Here is a 23,087-nt window from a genome sequence, read left to right as displayed (position 1 = left end):
AATAGCCAGAATTTGGTTAGGCCTTGAAGCTAACAAATGGCCCATATAGGTCTGGACACGGGGAAAGACATCCTTAGCAACAACACAGCGTTCACATTGTTGGCACCATCGCTTAATATCAGAAGACATACCTGGCCAAAAACATCTTTGTCAGACCAGCTCTACTGTACGCTCCACTCCCTGAAGGCCATGTTCATCATGAAGCTGCTGCATCACTACAGTCTTTAAAGATGCTGGAAGCAAAAGCTGAAGAAAGGCCTGACCACCCTGGGAATGGTGGCACTGGCAAAACAATACACCATCCTTCATCCTTAGCTGTTTCCACTGTTTCAGTAGTCTACCTGTATCCATGCACAACCCCTGCCGCTCTTCACTTGAATGATATTTCCCCCAGGAAAAGCTGTAATAGATGCTTGTACACATTCATTCTGTAGTCTGATAGAAGCAACCTGTTGAAGAGGCTCGGGGAGAGAACTCCCTGGAATCATACCTTCCAGTACAGGCCCAGCAGGGTGCTGTCGTGATAGTGCATCAGCATTGCAATTGCTGCGTCCAGAACGATACTTGATGCTGAAATCAAAAGCGGCAAGTTGAGCAGCCCACCTCTGCTCTAAAGCACCCAATTTTGCAGTATTAAGGTAACTCAGAGGGTTATTGTCGGTGTATACCACACACTTATGTCCAAGTAAATACTCACGGAATTTCTCACTCATTGCCCATTTAAGGGCCAAGAATTCCAGCTTCATGGAACTATAATTGGACATATTCCTCTCTGATGGCCTTAATCCTCGACTCGCATATGCAACTGGTCGAACTCTGCCTCCCTGTTCCTGAGACAGGACTGCTCCCACTCCGCTGTAACTTGCATCCACTTCCAATATAAATAGCAATGAGAAGTCTGCATAGGCCAAAAGAAGGGCGCTCACCAACCGCTGCTTCAAAGTATCAAAACTTTGTTGACACTCCTCTGTCCAAGCCTCCTTGCAAGACCGGGCTGTATTCTTTCTCTTGGACCCGGTCAGGTCAGCTACTAGACGATGAAGTGGGGCAGCCAGCTTAGCAAAACCCTCCACAAACCTTCTGTAATAACTGGCAAAACCCAAAAAGGACCAAAGTTCTGAGACATGCTGAGGAGGCTGACAATTAGCAACTGCCTCGATTTTCTTAGGGTCAGTCGCCACCCCCTGGTCAGAAATCAAGTGCCCCAAGTAGCCCACCTCGGGCCGGAAAAACCAACACTTCTCCAGTTTGGCCTTTAAGCCTTCTTGTCCTGGGACCTGATTGTAGCCGCTTGCGAGGTCCATTGTAGTGAACCACCTGGCACCGAAAAGAGCATCCAAAGATTCCTCAATTCTTGGTAATGGAAATGAATCTTTTCTTGTCTTACTGTTCAATTGACGATAATCAACACACATTCGCAGGCTACCATCCTTTTTCTTTACCAGGACAATAGGAGAAGCATAGGGGCTACTACTTTCCCTTATAATTTGGGTTTCCAGTAACTGATTAATATGAGCTTTTACTGCCTCATATTCTGAGGGAGGAATGCATCTATAACGCTGCCTAACGGGAACCTCATCAGTCAAAGGAATATCATGTGTGATCAAAGTCGTACAACCCAAATCACCATCGTGTTCTGAAAACACAGAAGAATATTTAAACAGCAGCACCCTAACTTGACACTGTACTTCAGCAGTTAACGGGGACAGATCAACATCGTTTATCTTGTCCTGTAGGGAACCAGTAGTTACCTGGGAAGAGACAGTAGCCTGCACACTCATGGGAACATCTTCAACCCCTGGAGGTAAACTCACTACAGTTACTGGACTAATAGTACCCAGGACAGTTTGTGCATAAAGATTAACATCAACTAGCCCTACATTAATAACAGGAACATAAACTTGTCCGCAAGCTACCTTAACAATGGCAGGAAAAGGCAAAAGGCCCGCTGCTAACCCGCCACTAGAGGGCTCAAACACAACCGTCAATCCAGCATGTTGCTGAGAACAAGTAGCGGGAATAAACTTCATGGTGCCACCTGGTACATGAATACACTTACGTCCTCGAAACCGAACCCGGGCTGAAGAGTCTGAAGGGGCCTTCGCCTGAACTTGATGACATTTCTGTAAGGCTTGTTGCCACAAACTAGGGGCATGCTGTACTAAAGCTGCTTCAAAAAGGGCGGACCCATATTGTCCAAACAATTCGTTATAACATTCCCGAATGATATTCATGCCCAGAACACCGGAGATCTGAGTAGCACTTGGAGGGTCTTTATTATGAGCACGCCACGTTTAGGAATCACTTTGCCCAAGACTTCAACATCCAGCTCTAAATAGCCTATGTATGGGATATCTAAGCCATTGGCAGCCTTAAGCTGTAACCAATGACAAGAGTGAAGTTTTTCCCTACCCCAATGCTCAGAGTTCTTCAAAAAAAAGCTTTCAGTCACAGTTGACACCATTGAACCTGTGTCTAACAAACAGGGAACTAACACTCCACCCAAACTAACAGTCACATGGGGGCATGGAGATAATAAAGGAGCCATATTTTGTATATCGGGGAAAACAACATCTGAGCCAAACACATAGCCTTCTAAACTGTGGCTCCATAGCACAGAAGGTTCTAGTTTTCCTGAAAAGAAACAGAGGTTTGGGACCTTTGCACCACTGACTGAAGAGGACGCGAGGGGGATCGATCAACCCTTGACCAAGAACTACACTCACGGGCAAAATGGCCAGGCTGTTGGCACCTCCTACAGATAGCTGCACCCCGATTAGTGGCATTTGTAACAGGGGGAAAACGTCTTGGGGCATTTTGAAGTGAAGACACATTACGTGTTAACTGATCAAGCTGTTCTTGCTGCTTTTTAAGCATCTCTTTAAGCTCAGCTAGGTCACATTCATATATATATATATATATATATATATATATATATATATATATATATATATATATATATATATATACAGTGAGGAAAATAAGTATTTGAACACTCCACTATTTTGCAAGTTCTCCCACTTAGAAATCATGGAGGGGTCTGAAATTGTCATCGTAGGTGCATGTCCACTGTGAGAGACATAATCTAAAACAAATATCAAGAAATCACAATATATGATTTTTTAACTATTTATTTGTATGATGCACCTGTCTATCAGCTAGAATTCTGACCCCCAAAGACCTGTTAGTTTGCCTTTAAAATGTCCACCTCCACTACATTTATTATCCTAAATTAGATGCACCTGTTTGGGGTCATTAGCTGCATAAAGACACCTGTCCACCCCATACAATCAGTAAGACTCCAACTACTAACATGGCCAAGACCAAAGAGCTGTCCAAAGACACTAGAGACAAAATTGTACACATCCACAAGGCTGGAAAGGGCTACAGGGAACTTGCCAAGCAGCTTGGTGAAAAAAGGTCCATTGTTGGAGCAATAATTAGAAAATGGAAGAAGCTAAACATGACTGTCAATCTCCCTCGGACTGGGGCTCCATGCAAGATCTTACCTCGTGGGGTCTTAGTAATCCCAAGGAAGGTGAGAATTCAGCCTAGAACTACACGGGAGGAGCTGGTCAATGACCTGAAAAGAGCTGGGACCACCGTTTCCAAGGTTACTGTTGGTAATACACTAAGACGTCATGGTTTGAAATCATGCATGGCACGGAAGGTTCCCCTGCTTAAACCAGCACATGTCCAGGCAAGTCTTAAGTTTGCCATTGACCATTTGGATGATCCAGAGGAGTCATGGGAAAAAGTCATGTGGTCAGATGAGACCAAAATAGAACTTTTGGGTCATAATTCCACTAAACGTGTTTGGAGGAAGAAGATTGATGAGTACCATCCCAAGAACACCATCCCTACTGTGAAGCATGGGGGTGGTAGCATCATGCTTTAGGGGTGTTTTTTTGCACATGGGACAGGGCGACTGCACTGTATTAAGGAGAGGATGACCGGGGCCATGTATTGCGAGATTTTGGGGAACAACCTCCTTCCCTCAGTTAGAGCATTTAAGATGGGTCGAGGCTGGGTCTACCAACATGACAATGACCCAAAGCACACAGCCAGGATAACCAAGGAGTGGCTCTGTAAGAAGCATATCAAGGTTCTGGCATGGCCTAGCCAGTCTCCAGACCTAAACCCAATAGAGAATCCTTGGAGGGAGCTTAAACTCCATATTTCTCAGTGACAGGCCAGAAACCTGACTGATCTAGAGAAGATCTGTGTGGAGGAGTGGGCCAAAATCCCTCCTGCAGTGTGTGCAAACCTGGTGAAAAACTACAGGAAACGTTTGACCTCTGTAATTGCAATCAAAGGCTACTGTACCAAATATTAACATTGACTTTCTCAGGTGTTCAAATACTTATTTGCAGCTGTATCATACAAATAAATAGTTAAAAAATCATACATTGTGATTTCTGGATTTTTTTTTAGATTATGTCTCTCACAGTGGACATGCACCTACGATGACAATTTCAGACCCCTCCATGATTTCTAAGTGGGAGAACTTGCAAAATAGCAGGGTGTTCAAATACTTATTTTCCTCACTGTGTATATGTATATATATATATATATATATATATATATATATATATATATATATATATATATATATATTAGGCTGTTCAAATGCAAATTATTTTAAAACAGCACAAAAATGTTTTAACACGCTATCAATTCAGCGCACATTTCTGTTTTTACCATTTTTATAAAAAAATATAAATACATAAATAAAAGAGGCGAAATTAAAACCTTCAACACAACATACATTTATTCACGACGTCCTTTCTTTACTTAGATATAAAATCAATAAATAAACTCCACCGAAAAATATTTTTAATCAGTAAACTTTTGTTTTATTTCTGCGCCAAGTTTCAAATCAAACACCAAATCCGCCATGTTTTACACAATCAACCCTCTGGGTGGCGTTTTGTGGGTTTTTCCCTCATAATGGCGAAACGAACTTAAATTACTGTCTTTTTTGATCGTACAGATAAGAACAATACATCATTCGAATATGTAAAATGTATAATTTTATTTGTATACACTTATAATAACAACAAAACGATGTGTGTGTTTCTCCGGAATCACCTCATTAACTGTCGGTGTGGAAACACAGCAAAGGTTTCATTAGGCGTCCTGATGATTTACGTAATTTAAAACAACATTATTACTTTCAAACATTTACAAGATATTTTTTTGTCTTCATGCTCTATGTTGCATCCATATTTCTCAATGTACTTTAATGTTGCTTAAAGTATTAAAAACAGGAATTATTAATTCATGGTACATTTAGAACAGATAGAAATGTGCTATTAAGTTGTGATTAAATATTTAATTTGATTGAAAACTCTAATATAAATATGATGTGAGCTCCAGTTACCAGTGTGACACTAAAACAGGTAGAAGTAATAACTATTTTTTCCTTAAGTATAAGTCAGAGCCAAAACTCCTTTACTTTCACTTAAATAAAAAAAATCAGTAGTTCAACTTTTTACCCGAAGTATTTTAAAACATCAGTATCTGTACTTCTACTTAAGTAAAGGATGGTTGTACTTTTGCCACCTCTGGTGCTATTGGCTTTTTTGAAGAAAGTCAATATGTTTACTTTAAATTATGTTCCCTTACCTTGACATGAACATTTTCCTTTAGATTACAGGCAGAAAAAAAAGTTCAAGTAGATAAAACTCACAACTGTTGCTACTAGAGGGACTTCACCCTCTGTAATGATATGGGCAGTACTTATGCAAGTCATAACCTACTTATTATATTATTTTTATTTACTATGTAACCCAAGAAGCTGCATTGCAACGCTTTGGGAACGCTTCCACGTGTGTAATCCGGCCAACGCAGAGACGTAGACTGGTCATAGAAGGACAGTAAAACATAAAAAATAAACCAAAACTTTAGCATGCACTAAGACTTAGTAATAGCAATCCTGAGTTGCTGATGTCAAGAGAAAACACAATAAAGCATCCCACATTAACTGTTCACAATTTACAATTTTTGGTAATTGTTGTCTTTTTTCCAAAAAATATTTATTCATTTTTTAGTTTTCTCCTTCACAAAAATAAATCCGGAAGTGTACACATTCATAAATTGAACAATTCCTGAATCACATGATATTAAACTACCAAAAGATGCTTATGACAGATTGTAATCCACTTGTGTTATTATTATTTTTATTATTATTATTATTATTATTACTCGTTTTGAGTTTAATAATAATGATTGTTGTTGTTGGAAGTAAAATGTAAATTCACCTTGTATAATGAGTTAAATAAATTAAACTAAACTAAAGTGAAAAACCAAGATTTTTTTAAATTCAAATAAACGTGATCGTCACCGATTATTTTTAATTAGTTGTTCTATACTACCACCAGGTGGGAGAAAATGCAAACTACAACAAACCATTACCTTTGTTTTTAGGACCCAAGAATACGCAGTACAACGCATCCATACAAACATTCACAGAACCAATTTGTGAATATCTAAGGAGAGATTATATTGATGGAATGAAATAAAATAGGCAATATGAAAAAGAACAATGATAGCCTAAATTGTTATGTAAATGTAACGTAATTGACATACTAAAATGTTGATACCTTTTCCTATGACCAAAAGGACCTTTTGTACCCCTAATAGAGCTCCTTATCTCAACATCATTACTACTTGTCATTTCTTTCTCCAAAAATAGTTGCTCAACGTAATACAAAAATTGTTTTACTCCATCAACTCCCTCACAAAACTGTCTCATGGTTTCACGAAAGTTTTGTGGCATGTAAACATGAACCACAACCGTGCCATGAATCTCCTCCAATACCTGCTCTAAATGTGCTATTAGTGCCTTCCTTGCTATGGACACATCAGTCCCAAACATGTCTATGTTCAGTATCAAGGAACCTCCTTTAAATGAAATAGGATAGAGTGGTGTGTAAAAGCTCATAAACATTGGTTTATCTTCACAACAATAAAAAATCCAAGTTAGGTTTTGCTTTTTCAAAATTTCCAGGTTGCTTTCCATCGGTTTCAGAGGCTGCCAGTTTTGGATGATGGCACCTCCTGGAAGCTGAAGTCTCAAAGAAAGTTCAGGGTCCAGAAGTATTGCATTAAGCTGATGGCTGTCCTTAAGAACAAATAGTCTTTCTTTTTTGTTAGACCCAGCTGACTTCTCTGTGCTTTCCAGTTTTGCTTTCAGGCCTGAGATAAATCCTGTAAAATTCTCTGTCTCACCATACAAAGACAGGATAGCCTGAGAGAGAGAGAGAGAATACAGCATGTTGCAAAAAACAAAACAAAAAACAAATAAAACATATACTTATTACTTATAAAGGAATGATATCTAAAATGCTATAATTTACCCGGCAAGCCAGAACAATACACTTGGAGAGTTTTTCAGGTCCTGGGTTATCAGCTCTTGTCAGTCGTTTAGTTGTAACACTTGGGTAAACCTGTTTAATGTAGTGATCAGTCACTCTCTGGATAACCCCAGCCACACCACGTCCTCTTTCACTATGGCACACACTTAATCCCTCCAGCACCACTGTTTGCTCTCCATCAACCACCAGTCCAGATTCCAGTGCCACCTACAGGCAAACAGGAACTGGCATGAGAATTCTAGCATGTAAAATAAAATTGGTTTGAAGATTTTATTGCCACTTTGGTTGAGGGTAGGAACTTTCAACATATGACTGTACGTAGTTAGACATTTCTGGGAAAACTGGAATAGCTACTCTTTAGGGGTCAATACATTTTACAATCAACTAGGATAATGTTAAATTTCAAACAGTTATATACATCTTACCAGCTTTTCATTCCTCCTGCCAATTATGACCACTCTGTCACGCTCAGACATCCAGTTGTGGTAACGATGTGGAAGGTAGTCATTGCCATGGTAGATGTTCTGTGATATCGCCATCACCTCATCATAGTCTTGGGGTCTGGCCAGCCAGAATGTTAGACCATCACGTTCTCCTACAAACTGTGGCTTCATTGCTTCTCTGAGGATAAACAGAATTTTTTTAGTTATAGACATCCAAGTGTGACAAATCTAAAAGCAAAACAATATAACCAGTTAGACTATTTCTTGGCATGGTTCGACTGTACTTCAGTGTTATTGATGGTAGTGTTTTTTTTTTTTTTTGTATTCACTGGGTAACAACATTTTTAATTCGTGTTGTATTTTATATATATATATATATATATATATATATATATATATATATATATATATATATATATATATATATATATATATATATATATATATATATATATATATATATATATATATATATATATATATAACCTTTGGTTAAAGGTATTAGAAATAAAAAGGAACCGACTACGCCACCTGGGTTATTTATTCACCCAGGAATATAAATTGAACGCAAAAGAAAAATTAAACCAAAAAGTTACAAAAATATGAAGGACCCTGCTGGTTCGGATGGGGTTAAAGACAGAGACGTGACTTTCCAAAAATAGTACAAGACTTGCCTGTACCTCAACCCGTTCGTAACGTAGGCATTCGTTATCAGCCTTAAGCTGGGCCACCAAGTCTCGCAATTGCTGCATCTCCTCCTCCATAGTGACAGCCTAATTAGAAAGAAAGGAGAGTAAATTGCACAAAACAAAAAAAAAAAAACCTAATGCGCTAGCTGCTGTTTAAAGAGCAAAACATTAATATCAAACATCAAAATTAATATCACACACAAAAATAGAGTCATGTCTCTGCTTTATACACCCGATGTATCCTGCCGACTACGACAAATTGTAACCTTTGGTTAAAGGTATTAGAAATAAAAAGGAACCGACTACGCCACCTGGGTTATTTATTCACCCAGGAATATAAATTGAACGCAAAAGTTACAAAAATATGAAGGACCCTGCTGGTTCGGATGGGGTTAAAGACAGAGACGTGACTTTCCAAAAATAGTACAAGTTTATTTCACAGAAAATGCTTACAAATATTTTAAAATACCATTTACAGCTTACCAGTTATTTACCCACAATTGGAGAGACTAGATTAATTCCAGGGGGAATTAATCTAGAAGGGACAAAACACCCAGCAAATCGGTGCATAATTCTTAAACAATGAAACCAAAAAATAAACCAAAAACAAAGCCAACACACTCTCCCCTTCTGTTTAAGTCTCAAATCACGGCTCATCAGATAATTACATGTGGAAATAATTACATAAATGGCAATCTATAAAACAGCTTGTAGAAATATCTATAAAACAGCTTGTAGAAATTTCTATAAAACAGCATGTAGAAACATCTATAAAACAGCATGTAGAAACATCTATAAAACAGCATGTAGAAAACAGCAGCTAGCACTCTTTGGCCGCACTGGAAACAAACAAATAAAACGCTTCAAAAAGGTTTCCCGCTCCCATAAATAACCCACAATAAAGTTGCTTACCTCATAAACGGGGTTAAACTATTGTCACTATATGCTACCTGCGTTCATGCGCACATCCCTACAAACACACATTCAGACCATGATCAGCAACTAATAAACTCAAATAAAACAACCATCTCACCAGGGGAAAGCAACAGGAAAGTATACGCAAAAATACCTTTTCTAGCCACACAGCCTACAGATAGGAAAAGTATCAAAGGGCCAAACTCAGTGCGTTTTATAAAGCCAAGAACACGCTGAACTAATTATGTGGCACAGGTGTGCTCAATGTCAAAGCGCAACTCTGCAGCAGTGGGCGTGTCTTCGGATTTAAAATTTACCCATTATCTCTGCCTGTCTATTTGTCTTTATTTTAAAAGCCATTCAACCGGTCACGTTTTACCCCCTAGTTTTAAATTCGTCGACCCGATGACATTAACTCCAAGGCCTAAAAAGGGTGGAAGCACTGTTAGTTACAGTCATCTGAGAGCTCACAATACCCCCACTATGCCCCATTGTCTCTGGCAAATGATGGACATTAGGATGGTAGCCTGCAGTTGCTCGGGTAGTCCGACGTAATGGTGCTCTTACAGTAGGCACTATGTCCTCTGATGCCACTGCAGGATCACTAGGCGAGGGATCCGGGATTAGAGGAGGCTCCAGATCAGGGAGACTATTAGGTGAAATGGAAATACCCTCAGGGGCTCGAGGCCGGGACGAAGTACAAATAGGAGGTGGCGGTGAATGAACAATTGGTACTATAGCCAGAGGGGAATCTGCTTGCCTTGACACAACTAAACACATATCATCCGATAGATCCTCACTGGATTCCATAGAGGCTTGATCAGATTCGGAAAGGGGGTTGGAAGGCCCTGCCAAATTCTGCCCAGCTGGTTGAGCTCTTAACAGAGTACGATGCACATGTCTCACTTTTTCAAAATCATCAACAGGGGCAATGGTGTACACAGACCCACCAGATGTAGGGGCTCGCAGCACTTTGTAAACCACAGAACTCCAGTAGTCTTGAATCAAAGATCTCGCAGATACACTAATTGGCCTTGACTTAAAGGATCATCTTGAACTCTCCGATCATGCCTCTCTTTTCTACGGTCCGCTGCAGCCTTTATATGACTTTCAGCCCCATCAAAGGCCACTTGAAGTCTAGCCTGATGGTCATAAATCCAGTCATGAACACTAGCTTGAGTGGGAGCCTCAATTCAACCCAAAAAAAAGTCGACAGACAATTGTGGATCTTGCCCAAACATTAAGAAATAGGGAGATTGATTTGTAGACTGATGTGGGGTAGTATTATAGGAGAAGACCACTTGAGGGAGATATACAGCCCAGTTTTTCTTCTTACAAGAGGGTAAAGTGCGCAGCAAGTTGTGCAGTGTGCGATTAAATCGCTCGCATTGACCATTTCCAGTTGGATGAGCTGGAGAGGTTCGACTCCGGGCAATGCCATACAACTCACAATTGATGAATAAGGATACTCTCGAAGTTCCTTCCTTGGTCTGAGTGGATGCGACTAGGAATGGCAAACTTGTAGAACCACTCATTAACCAACACCTTTGCCACCGTAGATGCTCTCTGATCACGAGTCGGCACCGCCTGGGTGTATTTGGAAAACACATCAGTCAAGACCAGGACAGTCTCCATTCCATTCTGTGAGGGCTCAATTAATGTAAAATCAATAGCCAGAATTTGGTTAGGCCTTGAAGCTAACAAATGGCCCATATAGGTCTGGACACGGGGAAAGACATCCTTAGCAACAACACAGCGTTCACATTGTTGGCACCATCGCTTAATATCAGAAGACATACCTGGCCAAAAACATCTTTTTCAGACCAGCTCTACTGTACGCTCCACTCCCTGATGGCCATGTTCATCATGAAGCTGCTGCATCACTACAGTCTTTAAAGATGCTGGAAGCAAAAGCTGAAGAAAGGCCTCACCACCCTGGGAATGGTGGCACTGGCGATACAATACGCCATCCTTCATCCTTAGCTGTTTCCACTGTTTCAGTAGTCTACCTGTATCCATGCACAACCCCTGCCGCTCTTCACTTGAAGGATATTTCCCCCTTCTCCACAACTGTAGCAACACTCCCAACGCTGCATCTGCTTCCTGCAGCCCACGCAAATCTGCAGAAGTATGACCAGGAAAAGCTGTAATAGATGCTTGTACACATTCATTCTGCAGTCTAAAAGAAGCAACCTGTTGAAGAGGCTCGGGGAGAGAACTCCCTGGAATCATACCTTCCAGTACAGGCCCAGCAGGCTGCTGTCGGGTAGTGCATCAGCATTGCGATTGCTGCGTCCAGAACGATACTTGATGCTGAAATCAAAAGTGGCAAGTTGAGCAGCCCACCTCTGCTTTAAAGCACCCAATTTTGCAGTATTAAGGTAACTCAGAGGGTTATTGTCGGTGTATACCACACACTTATGTCCAAGTAAATACTCACAGAATTTCTCACTCATTGCCCATTTAAGGGCCAAGAATTCCAGCTTCATGGAACAATAATTGGACATATTCCTCTCTGATGGCCTTAATCCTCGACTCGCATACGCAACTGGTCGAACTCTGCCTCCCTGTTCCTGAGACAGGACTGCTCCCACTCCGCTGTAACTTGCATCCACTTCCAATATAAATGGCAATGAGAAGTCTGCATAGGCCAAAAGAGGGGCGCTCACCAACCGCTGCTTCAAAGTATCAAAACTTTGTTGACACTCCTCTGTCCAAGCCTCCTTGCAAGACCGGGCTGTATTCTTTCTCTTGGACCCGGTCAGGTCAGCTACTAGCAAAACCCTCCACAAACCTTCTGTAATAAAAACCCAAAAAGGACCGAAGTTCTGAGACATGCTGAGGAGGCTGACAATTAGCAACTGCCTCGATTTTCTTAGGGTCAGTCGCCACCCCCTGGTCAGAAAATCAAGTGCCCCAAGTAGCCCACCTCGGGCCGGAAGAACGAACACTTCTCCAGTTTGGCCTTTAAGCCTTCTTGTCCTGGGACCTGATTGTAGCCGCTTGCGAGGTCCATTGTAGTGAACCACCTGGCACCGAAAAGAGCATCCAAAGATTCCTCAATTCTTGGTAATGGAAATAAATCTTTTCTTGTCTTACTGTTCAATTGACGATAATCAACACACAGTCGCAGGCTACCATGCTTTTTCTTTACCAGGACAATAGGAGAAGCATAGGGGCTACTACTTTCCCTTATAATTTGGGTTTCAAGTAACTGATTAATATGAGCTTTTACTGCCTCATATTCTGAGGGAGGAATGCATCTATAACGCTGCCTAACTGGAACCTCATCAGTCAAAGGAATATCATGTGTGATCAAAGTCGTACAACCCAAATCACCATCGTGTTCTGAAAACACAGAAGAATATTTAAACAGCAGCACCCTAACTTGACACTGTACTTCAGCAGTTAACGGGGACAGATCAACAGCGTTTATCTTGTCCTGTAGGGAACCAGTAGTTACCTGGGAAGAGACAGTAGCCTGCACACTCATGGGAACATCTTCAACCCCTGGAGGTAAACTCACTACAGTTACTGGACTAATAGTACCCAGGACAGTTCGTGCATAAAGATTAATATCAACTATCCCTACATTGATAGCGGGAACATAAACTTGTCCGCAAGCTACCTTAACAATGGCAGGAAAAGCCAAAAGGCCCGCTGCTAACCCGCCACTAGAGGGCTCAAACACAACCGTCAATCCAGCATGTTGCTGAGAACAAGTAGCAGGAATAAACTTCATGGTGCCACCTGGTACATGAATACACTTACGTCCTCGAACCCGAACCCAGGCTGAAAAGTCTAAAGGGGCCTTCGCCTGAACTTGATGACATTTCTGTAAGGCTTGTTGCCACAAACTAGGGGCATGCTGCACTAAAGCTGCTTCAAAAAGGGCGGACCCATATTGTCCAAACAATTCGTTATAACATTCCCGAATGATATTCATGCCCAGAACACCGGAGATCTGAGTAGCACTTGAAGGGTCTTTATTATGAGCACGCCGCGTTTAGGAATCACTTTGCCCAAGACTTCAACATCCGGCTCTAAATAGCCTATGTATGGGATATCTAAGCCATTGGCAGCCTTAAGCTGTAACCAATGACAAGAGTGAAGTTTTTCCCTACCCCAATGCTCAGAGTTCTTAAAAAAAAAAAGCTTTCAGTCACAGTTGACACCATTGAACCTGTGTCTAACAAACAGGGAACTAACACTCCACCCAAACTAACAGTCACATGGGGGCATGGAGATAATAAAGGAGCCATATTTTGTATATCGGGGAAAACAACATCTGAGCCAAACACATAGCCTTCTGAACTGTGGCTCCATAGCACAGAAGGTTCTAGTTTTCCTGAAAAGAAACAGAGGTTTGGGACCTTTGCACCACTGACTGAAGAGGACGCGAGGGGGATCAATCAACCCTTGACCAAGAACTACACTCACGGGCAAAATGGCCAGGCTGTTGGCACCTCCTACAGATAACTGCACCCCGATTAGTGGCATTTGTAACAGGGGGAAAATGTCTTGGGGCATTTTGAAGTGAAGACACATTACGTGTTAACTGATCAAGCTGTTCTTGCTGCTTTTTAAGCATCTCTTTAAGCTCAGCTAGGTCACATTCATATATATATATATATATATATATATATATATATATATATATATATATATATATATATATATATATATATATATTTACAGTGAGGAAAATAAGTATTTGAACACTACTATTTTGCAAGTTCTCCCACTTAGAAATCATGGAGGGGTCTGAAATTGTCATTGTAGGTGCATGTCCACTGTGAGAGACATAATCTAAAAAATATATCAAGAAATCACAATTTATGATTTTTAAACTATTTATTTGTATGATACACCTGTCTATCAGCTAGAATTCTGACCCTCAAAGACCTGTTAGTCTGCCTTTAAAATGTCCACCTCCACTACATTTATTATCCTAAATTAGATGCACCTGTTTGAGGTCATTAGCTGCATAAAGACACCTGTCCACCCCATACAATCAGTAAGACTCCAACTACTAACATGGCCAAGACCAAAGAGCTGTCCAAAGACACTAGAGACAAAATTGTACACCTCCACAATAAGGGAGCTGGAAAGGGCTACAGGGAACTTGCCAAGCATCTTGGTGAAAAAAGGTCCATTGTTGGAGCAATCATTAGAAAATGGAAGAAGCTAAACATGACTGTCAATTTTCCTCGGACTGGGGCTCCATGCAAGATCTCACCTCGTGGGGTCTCAGTAATCCCAAGGAAGGTGAGAATTCAGCCTAGAACTACATGGGAGGAGCTGGTCAATGACCTGAAAAGAGCTGGGACCACCGTTTCCAAGATGTTGGTAATACACTAAGAAGTCATGGTTTGAAATCATGCATGGCACGAAAGGTTCCCCTGCTTAAACCAGCACATGTCCAGGCACGTCTTAAGTTTGTCAATGACTATTTGGATGATCCAGAGGAGTCATGGGAGAAAGTCATGTGGTCAGATGAGACCAAAATAGAACTTTTGGGTCATAATTCCACTAAACGTGTTTGGAGGAAGAAGATTGATGAGTACCATCCCAAGAACACCATCCCTACTGTGAAGCATGGGGGTGGTAGCATCATGCTTTAGGGGTGTTTTTTTGCACATGGGACAGGGCGACTGCACTGTATTAAGGAGAGGATGACCGGGGCCATGTATTGCGAGATTTTGGGGAACAACCTCCTTCCCTCAGTTAGAGCATTGAAGATGGGTCGAGGCTGGGTCTTCCAACCTGACAATGACCCGAAGCACACAGCCAGGATAACCAAGGAGTGGCTCTGTAAGAAGCATATCAAGGTTCTGGCCTAGCCAGTCTCCAGACCTAAACCCAATAGAGAATCCTTGGAGAGAGCTTAAACTCCGTGTTTCTCAGTGACAGGCCAGAAACCTGACTGATCTAGAGAAGATCTGTGTGGAGGAGTGGGCCAAAATCCCTCCTGCAGTGTGTGCAAACCTGGTGAAAAACTACAGGAAACGTTTGACCTCTGTAATTGCAAACAAAGGCTACTGTACCAAATATTAACATTGACTTTCTCAGATGTTCAAATACTTATTTGCAGCTGTATCATACAAATAAATAGTTTAAAAAATCATACATTGTGATTTCTGGATATTTTTTTTTAGATTATGTCTCTCACAGTGGACATGCACCTACGATGACAATTTCAGACCCCTCCATGATTTCTAAGTGGGAGAACTTGCAAAATAGCAGGGTGTTCAAATACTTATTTTCCTCACTGTGTGTATATATATATATATATATATATATATATATATATATATATATATATATATATATATATTAGGCTGTTCAAATGCAAATTATTTTAAAACAGCACAAAAATGTTTTAACACGCTATCAATTCAGCGCACAATTCTGTTTTTACCATTTTTATAAAAAATATAAATACATAAATAAAAGAGGCGAAATTAAAACCTTCAACACAACATACATTTATTCACGACGTCCTTTCTTTACTTAGATATAAAATCAATAAATAAACTCCACCGAAAAATATTTTTAATCAGTAAACTTTTGTTTTATTTCTGCACCAAGTTTCAAATCAAACACCAAATCCGCCATGTTTTACACAATCAACCCTCTGGGTGGCGTTTTGTGGGTTTTTCCCTCATAATGGCGAAACGAACTTAAATTACTGTCTTTTTTGATCGTACAGATAAGAACAATACATCATTCGAATATGTAAAATGTATAATTTTATTTGTATACACTTATAATAACAACAAAACGATGTGTGTGTTTCTCCGGAATCACCTCATTAACTGTCCGTGTGGAAACACAGCAAAGGTTTCGTTAGGCGTCCTGATGATTTACGTAATTTAAAACAACATTATTACTTTCAAACATTTACAAGATATTTTCTGTCTTCATGCTCTATGTTGCATCCATATTTCTCAATGTACTTTAATGTTGCTTAAAGTATTGAAAACAGGAATAATTAATTCATGGTACATTTAGAACAGATAGAAATGTGCTATTAAGTTGTGATTAAATATTTAATTTAATTGACAACCCTAATATAAATATGATGTGAGCTCCAGTTACCAGTGTGACACTAAAACAGGTAGAAGTAATAACTATTTTTTTCCTGAAGTATAAGTCAGAGCCAAAACTCCTTTACTTTCACTTAAATAAAAAAATATAATCAGTAGTTCAATTTTTTTAGACACTTTAGCCTGCTTCTCAACCAACGGCAGAGTCATTTCCCAGGAGCAATCTTCACAGTCAAACAAAATATGATCCTTCAACTCACACACAGTAGTAGAAAACACCACGTAACATGGAGTGATAAAGAAACAAACTAGCAGGTAACATCACCGCTACATGTGCGTTTTGGTCACCGTGAGTGGCTTACGGCGCTTACAGGCGCTACTTCCGGTTTTTAACCATGTCAAAATAAAAGTACGTATTTTCAAAATAAATTCAAAAACCGGCTGCATTTACACTCCCACTATCACACAATGTGTGATTCAAAATAAATAAATTGCATTGTTAACAGAACCTTATAAACCATTGATGTAAATACACAAATATACCTTCAAATATAAACAAAACAATGGCATTGAAGAGCTAACCTACTTATTCAGCCTCAAGCAAAAGTACTGTTTTGTGTATTGACCTTTCTAAGTAAACTGGCTTATTTGAGCGTGTGCCTTTACGGTCTAGTGTTGTGTCACTAAGTAACAGTTTGAGTTTTCTAACTCTTCCGTCAGCTTCTTGGAAGACTTTAACTACCTTCGCCAGCTTCCATTGATTTCTTGGTGTGCCATCATCTTGCAACAGGACAATGTCATTCACTTTAGCATTTCTCCTGTCCTTGTTCCATTTGCTCCTCTGCTGTAGATTCAGCAAATACTCCTTTCTCCACCTGGTCCAGAATTCATTGGATAAGAACTGTACTCTCTTCCATCTCTTCTGAAGGTAGAGATCTTCCCTTACAAACTCACCAGGTGGTGGTGCGATTATGGACACTGCGGCTGACCACCGCGAGAGGCGTGGTCAGCCGGGTTATTTTCTGAGGCAACATATTGCCACTGACTTGGTTCTGTGCTCGATTTGATCTGCTGGATCCGATTGGCTACGAATACATGAAATCACTTTTCATCATTGTTAATGTAACCAAGGACGACCTTGGAATCGGTCCAAAAGTATTCCTGCAGATTTTCGATCTCCATTTCTCTCTTTAGCAGAGCACCTGTCCTTGTGGCTTTATTGATTATCTTTCTTAAGACGTTTTCCAGACATCTGAGTCTATGTTCTGCACACACTTTGTTGTTTGGCAGACTTGGCCTCTCTTCCTTGAAAGGCAATGGCATTTCGTAATGCCCATTTGGCTTTTGCTTGATTCCTTCTTTCAGTTTCACCACAAACCTAATATCTTCTTGTGACATTAGAACTTCTTCACTAAACTTCTCAGTAAAATCTGACTCAAAGACCTTGAGTATATCTGACGGAGTGATCATTTCCTTAACTTGAGTTCTATAAATAAAATGGACCTCAGACTTGAGCTCTGTAGAGGGCTTGGTAGCTGGCTGAACTTTCTTTATGATGATACGGTGGCTCACACTGATTTCATCCTCATGACTATAATCAACTTCAGTGCTGCTGTAGCCGATAATGCTCCAACCCAACACAGACCTTTGTGCATATGGCTAGTTTTCATTGCCCTTGATGACATCACTGGGAAGTAAAGCTTGTGGACAGTTATACCCGATCAACAATCCTACTTCACAGTCGAGCTCTGGAGACATTTCCTCTGCCAAATGTTCCAAGTGAGGCCATGACTTTGCGGTTATGCTTGTGGGTATATGGGATCTGTTTGCTGGTATGTAATCTCTGGTATAGGTTGTTGGGAGTTTGATTTTTGTGTCAGAGCTGATGCCTCTTACCTGTAGTCCTTGCACCTTTTGGCTATTCACCACTTTTGTTTTTGATGTTATCGTGGACACTTTAAGTTTTACTGACTCTTTCTTGGCACCCAATGTTACAGCTGCATCCTTCAGGATGAAGGTTGTGTCGCTCTGACTATCAAGTAAAGCATACACTAAAACTTCCTTGTCTGGTTCCGTTGCCGTGGAGACATAGACTGGAACAATAGATGAAGTATGCGTACTGCTCTTCTCTTGAACAACTCTGTTAGAGGTAGCTTGCTGTATTTCAACTGATTCAGACTGTTGGTTCTTGTCTCCTTTGTTTTCTCTCTCTCTCACACACACACACACACACACACACACACACACACACACACACACACACACACACACACACACACACATCCCGTTAGGACTGCTGGAAGCTTGCGTGGTTGTCGGAGTGTCCAGTGAGCGACTGAAGGAGTTATGCACGCAGCAGGATGCGAAATCAAAAGAGCCTGTTCTGTTGGATGCCGAGGTGTTGCAGGTCCATTCTCCACCTTTTATATTCAAGGAGAACTCAAGCGATGTCACACCTTCAGCCGGGGCCAGAGACGCCGCTCGTTTTTGAAAAAGAAAAAAGAACGCATGTCTGTGCCTTCCAGCAATGACAAGGCCACGGAGGATGACTAGAGCATACCTAAAGACATTGACCTCATAGCCCTGCCCCAGCTTTGTTTCCCAGGTGGGCTGCGAGTCACTAGTGAATGTCAAGAGGACTCTTATCACTTCCTGGTTTTCACAGACGTCTTTGGGAACCAGACACATGGAGTGGTGGTTCAGTATTATAAACCCATACAGGTATCTGTAGACAAAATCTTACACAAAAACGGACACTATTTATACAAACCTCCAAATCTGTTCACAGCCTATGGCATCTGCCTCATTTCCAAATACCCTTACTACAACGCTCTGAGAGACTGCCTGTCCTCGTTCCTGGTCCAGCTGAAGAATTCCCGGATGGCTGAGTTCGAGGAGCAGGTGAAGGAATTTGCAGCCAAATTGGCACTGGTGCCCAACCCACCACCTGGACAGCTGCAAGTGGCGTTTAACCTGAAACCACTGCAGATCATTCTCCCAAATAGAGAGGACATGGACCATCCTGCCGTAGACCTTGACCTCCATCTGCCCTTTCTGTGCTTTCAACCTGAGCAGATCTTACAGGTCATCTGCAGTATCTTGACCGAGCAGCGTGTTGTGTTCTTCTCTTCGGACTGGGCCAGGCTTACGCTGGTAGCTGAGTGCTTTATGCTGTTCATCCACCCTTTGCGCTGGCAGCACCCATTCGTTCCTGTTCTTTCCCAACAGATGCTGGACTTCCTCATGGCTCCCACTGCCTACATCATGGGCTGCCACGTCCAGCACCTTGAAGATGTGGCAGGGGAAGCCGATGACCTGATCCTGATCGATATTGATGATGGCACAGTGACCTCATCATGTTCTGCAGACTTGCCAGATGTACCAGTGACTGTCACAGAGTGTTTTAAGAGGCGTGTAGAGGGGCTGCAGAATTACAATGACCTGGAGATGTGCGCTCAGGGCAGCAGCTTGGATATAGCTGACGTGCGGAATCGCAGGCGCCAGTGGCAGCAGAAGCTCAACTCTGAAATCCGAAATATCAGTCTTGAGCTTATTGTCAACATCTTCAGAGAGGTTCATGACCACCTAAACTTTGAACATCGAGTATTCAACAGCGAGCAGTTTTTCAGAGACCAGGAAGCAGCAGACCAGCCATTTTACAAACAGGTCTTAGAAACACACATATTCCATTCCTTCCTCAAAGATTGTTTAAATAAGAAGATGGATGCATTCATACAGATGAAGATGAACACTCGGTCAGAAGCTGCCTGGCTGAAGGCCATGCCAGAGTTTTCACGGAGCGCAATATGAAGGAGCTGCCACACAAACAGACGGATTACCAGTTGCGTAAGAGGCTGGGTATGAGTCTGCCCAACCTGGTAGAGGACATCCAGATGACGGTTCCGATGCGCCAGCTGTCTTTACAGAAACCTGACAAGGGACCCACATTCAAGCCAGCTTTCAAGATTCCCCCAAAGCCACTCAAAACATTCAAGCTTTCAGAATTCCCTCCTCCTCTGGCCTATCACTATGTTCAAAATTACTACTCAGATCTCATCATTCAACTCAGCAAGGTCATTAACTCCGCCACCCCCGAGGACTCGTCCCTGCTGGCGCGCTACTGCTACCTCCACGGCCTGGTCAATTCTGTGGCAGGAAAACGTTTGGACGCTCTGATAGACTTCCAGAGTCTCCACAAGACCGACATGGATATCTTCCCTCTGGAATTGGTGACCATCCTGGCAGACTCATTAAGGACAGAAGAGCAGCGTGTGGCCGAGGGGCGGCCAGAACTTAAGCGCCTCATCAGCCGAGTGAAGAAAAGCTCCAGCCAGGACGACTTCTCTGATGGAGGCTCGGTGAAGTTCGAGCTCCCGCGCACGCATATGTTTTTGGACGACTTTGTGCGGCGTGTACAGGAGTCGGGAATCGTCAAAGACCTGAGCACCATCCAGCATCTGTTTAATGCTCTCACAGTGGGTCAACAGAAGCAGGTGGACCCGGAGGTTTTCCGCTTCTTCTACACCATCTGGAAGGAGACTGAGGCTGAAGCACAGGATGTGGATCTGCCTCTGGATGTGCTGAGCCACTTGGAGGCCAACGAGCAGGTGTACAAGCTCTCATCATCGGTGAAGACCAGTTATGGGGTGGGCAAGATCGCCATGACCCAGCGGCGGCTCTTTCTGCTCACCGAGGGACGCCCAGGTTATGTAGAGATCACCAAGTTTAAAGACATAGAGGAAGTGAAGATCTCCTCAGCTCCTTTACTTCTCCTAAGGATCCCCTCCTTGAAGATCAAGACCAACCTGAGAAGGGAGACTTTCGAAGCTAATCTGAAATCCGAGTGCGATCTGTGGCATTTGATGATCAAGGAGTTGTGGGCTGGAAGGAAAATGGCAGACGAGCATAAGAACCCTCAGTACATACAGCAGGCTCTGACGAACGCCCTGCTGATGGACGCCGTGGTCAGATGCCTCCAATCTCAGATGCCTCCAATTCCGATGATGGTGCCCAAAACAACGTCGGAGACGGTGAAGCATCAGGGTCGTGGAATGACCATCAATGAACTACGTTCCAGTGGGATTTGGATCCTAGGGTGTAGTAGTGAAGGGTCAAACCGGCTGCATTTACATTTTCCTTTAGATTACAGGCAGAAAAAAAAAGTTCAAGTAGATAAAACTCACAACTGTTGCTACTAGAGGGACTTAACCCTCTGTAATGATATGGGCAGTACTTATGCAAGTCATAACCTACTTATTATATTATTTTTATTTACTATGTAACCCAAGAAGCTGCATTGCAACGCTTTGGGAACGCTTCCACGCTCTGAATCACGTGTGTTATCCGGCCAACGCAGAGACGTAGACTGGTCATAGAAGGACAGTAAAACATAAAAAATAAACCAAAACTTAGTAATAGCAATCCTGAGTTGCTGTTGTCAAGAGAAAACACAATAAAACATCCCACATTAACTGTTCACAATTTACAATTTTTGGTTATTGTTGTCTTTTTTTCCAAAGAATATTTATTCATTTTTTCAGTTTACTCCTTCAGAAAAATAAATCTGAAAGTGTACACTTTTATAAATTGAACAATTCCTGAATCACATGATATTAAACCACCAAAAGTTGCTTATGACAGATTGTAATCCACTTGGATTATTTTTAGTAGTAGTAGTAGTAGTAGTAGTAGTAGTAGTAGTAGTAGTAGTATCCCTGGTGGTCTAGTGGTTAGGATGCGGCGCTCTCACGGTGCGGCCCAGGTTCGCTCCCTGGTCAGGGAACCAACCTCAGCCACTCTTAGTGCCGGTCCCAAGCCCGGATAAATGGGGAGGGTGGCGTTAGGAAGGGCATCCAGTGTAAAAACATGTGCCAAATCAAACGTGCAGAGGATCCGCTGTGGCGACCCCTAACGGGAGAGGCCGAAAGAAAGTTTAGTAGTCGTAGTATTACCAGGGGCGTAGCCATCATTTCAAAAGTGGGTGGGATGGAATGTCTAGTGTTACCTGTTTTTTTTCCTTATGTAATTGACAGGTTTTATTTTTAATCATATTTTTTTTTGCTATATATGCTCTATGATTATATATGATTAGAAAACAGAAAGAAAGAAATACAACAGCTTGCCACCTTAAAAGGACCCTTTTAGTACCCTTAAAAGGACATCTTTGTACCTTATTTACCACAAAAATGTATAGTTGTACATTAAGGTACACATTGGTACTCTCAGGTAGTAATGTGTACCTTTTTGAGTATAAAGTACAAAGATGTCCTTATAATGGTACTAAGAGTATATTGTTGACATATTTCAAATTGTATTTTGTGTATGCACAGTACATGGCACACAGAAATGGATACGTGTACCTCGTCTCTCCGTGTACATACCGTGACACATACTTGATATTATGTAGAATTGGCAGAGTTAAACATGCTGTAAAATCTCAGTTCAACATTATCTTTATTCTTATTTGAAGGGTTTTGATAACACACTTGTTAAAACAAAAGACGTTATAAAAGAGTTTATGGAAAATGAACAGAAAAAAAGTGAACGTTTGTCCAAGCAGCTATTTTCCCTTATAATCCTTTAAATCCTTTAAAATTTGCTAATTATTCAACA

The 23,087-nt window shown here is 41.4% G+C and overlaps 1 protein-coding gene and 1 pseudogene across 2 annotated transcripts; one reads left to right on the top strand and one right to left on the bottom strand.

The window, feature by feature from the left end:
• Positions 1-6,330: 6,330 nt before the first annotated feature.
• LOC310725774 (histidine N-acetyltransferase-like) lies at positions 6,331-21,742 on the bottom strand. The gene is made up of 4 exons (XM_083540812.1): positions 21,593-21,742; positions 7,805-8,000; positions 7,362-7,586; positions 6,331-7,252 (listed from the first exon to the last, which is right to left on the bottom strand). Exons 2-4 carry the CDS (start codon positions 7,991-7,993, stop codon positions 6,503-6,505), a joined length of 1,164 nt encoding a protein of 387 aa, XP_083396938.1. The 5' UTR covers positions 7,994-8,000; positions 21,593-21,742; the 3' UTR covers positions 6,331-6,502.
• On the top strand, positions 18,754-21,839 carry LOC310726601 (DENN domain-containing protein 3 pseudogene; annotated as a pseudogene). Its single transcript has 2 exons — positions 18,754-21,551; positions 21,832-21,839. The product of its transcript is annotated as a DENN domain-containing protein 3 pseudogene (transcript).
• The last annotated feature ends 1,248 nt before the right edge of the window (positions 21,840-23,087 follow it).

Source organism: Silurus aristotelis, assembly GCF_946808225.1.
Source record: "Silurus aristotelis genome assembly, chromosome: 5".
Classification (NCBI taxonomy): domain Eukaryota; kingdom Metazoa; phylum Chordata; class Actinopteri; order Siluriformes; family Siluridae; genus Silurus; species Silurus aristotelis.
Note: the sequence above shows the minus strand (reverse complement) of the source record. Positions and strands in the feature narration are given on the sequence as shown.

Excerpts from the sequence above, each read along its gene's own strand:
- LOC310725774 (XM_083540812.1), bottom strand. The coding sequence starts at position 7,993 with ATGAAGCCACAGTTTGTAGGAGAACGTGATGGTCTAACATTCTGGCTG. Across the intron at positions 7,587-7,804 it reads GCAGGAGGAATGAAAAGCTG|GTGGCACTGGAATCTGGACT; the intron begins GTAAGATGTATA and ends GTTTGCCTGTAG. Across the intron at positions 7,253-7,361 it reads GTATTGTTCTGGCTTGCCGG|GCTATCCTGTCTTTGTATGG; the intron begins GTAAATTATAGC and ends TCTCTCTCTCAG.